This window comes from Eimeria mitis, genomic scaffold, assembly GCF_000499745.2.
Source record: "Eimeria mitis Houghton genomic scaffold, Emh_scaff9096, whole genome shotgun sequence".
Taxonomy (NCBI): domain Eukaryota; phylum Apicomplexa; class Conoidasida; order Eucoccidiorida; family Eimeriidae; genus Eimeria; species Eimeria mitis.
In genome coordinates, this window is record NW_013576695.1 from 1 (window position 1) to 606 (window position 606).

At 58.7% G+C, this 606-nt stretch overlaps 1 protein-coding gene across 1 annotated transcript in view; it reads left to right on the forward strand.

The window, feature by feature from the left end:
* Window positions 1-371: 371 nt before the first annotated feature.
* EMH_0096500 (uncharacterized protein) overlaps window positions 372-606 on the forward strand; it is a gene marked incomplete at both ends in the record, with an annotated part of 1,084 nt that continues 849 nt past the window's right edge. Inside the window, one exon of the mRNA XM_013502406.1 lies at window positions 372-604. Coding sequence (XP_013357860.1) covers window positions 372-604 — 233 coding nt within the window. The remainder of the gene's footprint in view (window positions 605-606) is intronic.

Genomic DNA, 606 nt, shown 5'->3' on the forward strand with positions numbered 1-606 from the left:
AGCTCGTATCCAATGTGGCGGCGGAGCTGTGGCGGTGCTTCTTGCAGCTGAACCGCAGCAAGCAAAGAGGTGAACCAGCAGCAGCAGCAGCAGCAGCAGGAACAGCAGCAGCAGCAGCAGGAACAGCAGCAGCAGCAGCAGCAGCAGAGGGAAAGGCGAACGAGCTGCTGCTTGATACTGTCAAAGCCTTCAGCCCGAAACACCTCAGCGGCTCAGAGGCGGAGTGGTCTTACCTAGCAGCAAAGACGGACGCGCTGCTGCTGCTGCTGCTGCAGTTCTCTCATTTCAAGTCTCCTCCAGCAGATGCAGCAGCAGCAGCAGCAGCAGCAGCAGATACAAATGCAGGTGAAGGTGCTGATGGCGAAGCCCCAATGGCTGAGGATGGAGCTGACAGCAGCAGCAGCAGCAGCAGCAGCAGTGGAGCGTGTGCTGCAGCGGATGCTGCGCTGCAGCATGCGCAGTGGTGGCGGCGAGTAGGAGACTGCCGGCGTTTGTCTTCGTTATTTTGTTTGTCTTCTCTCTCTGGGAAAGGGGAAGAGTTGAGTGAGAGGCAGCAGCAAATAAAGCAGCAGCGTGGGGTGTCTGTACACCTCTCCGCGCGTCAGC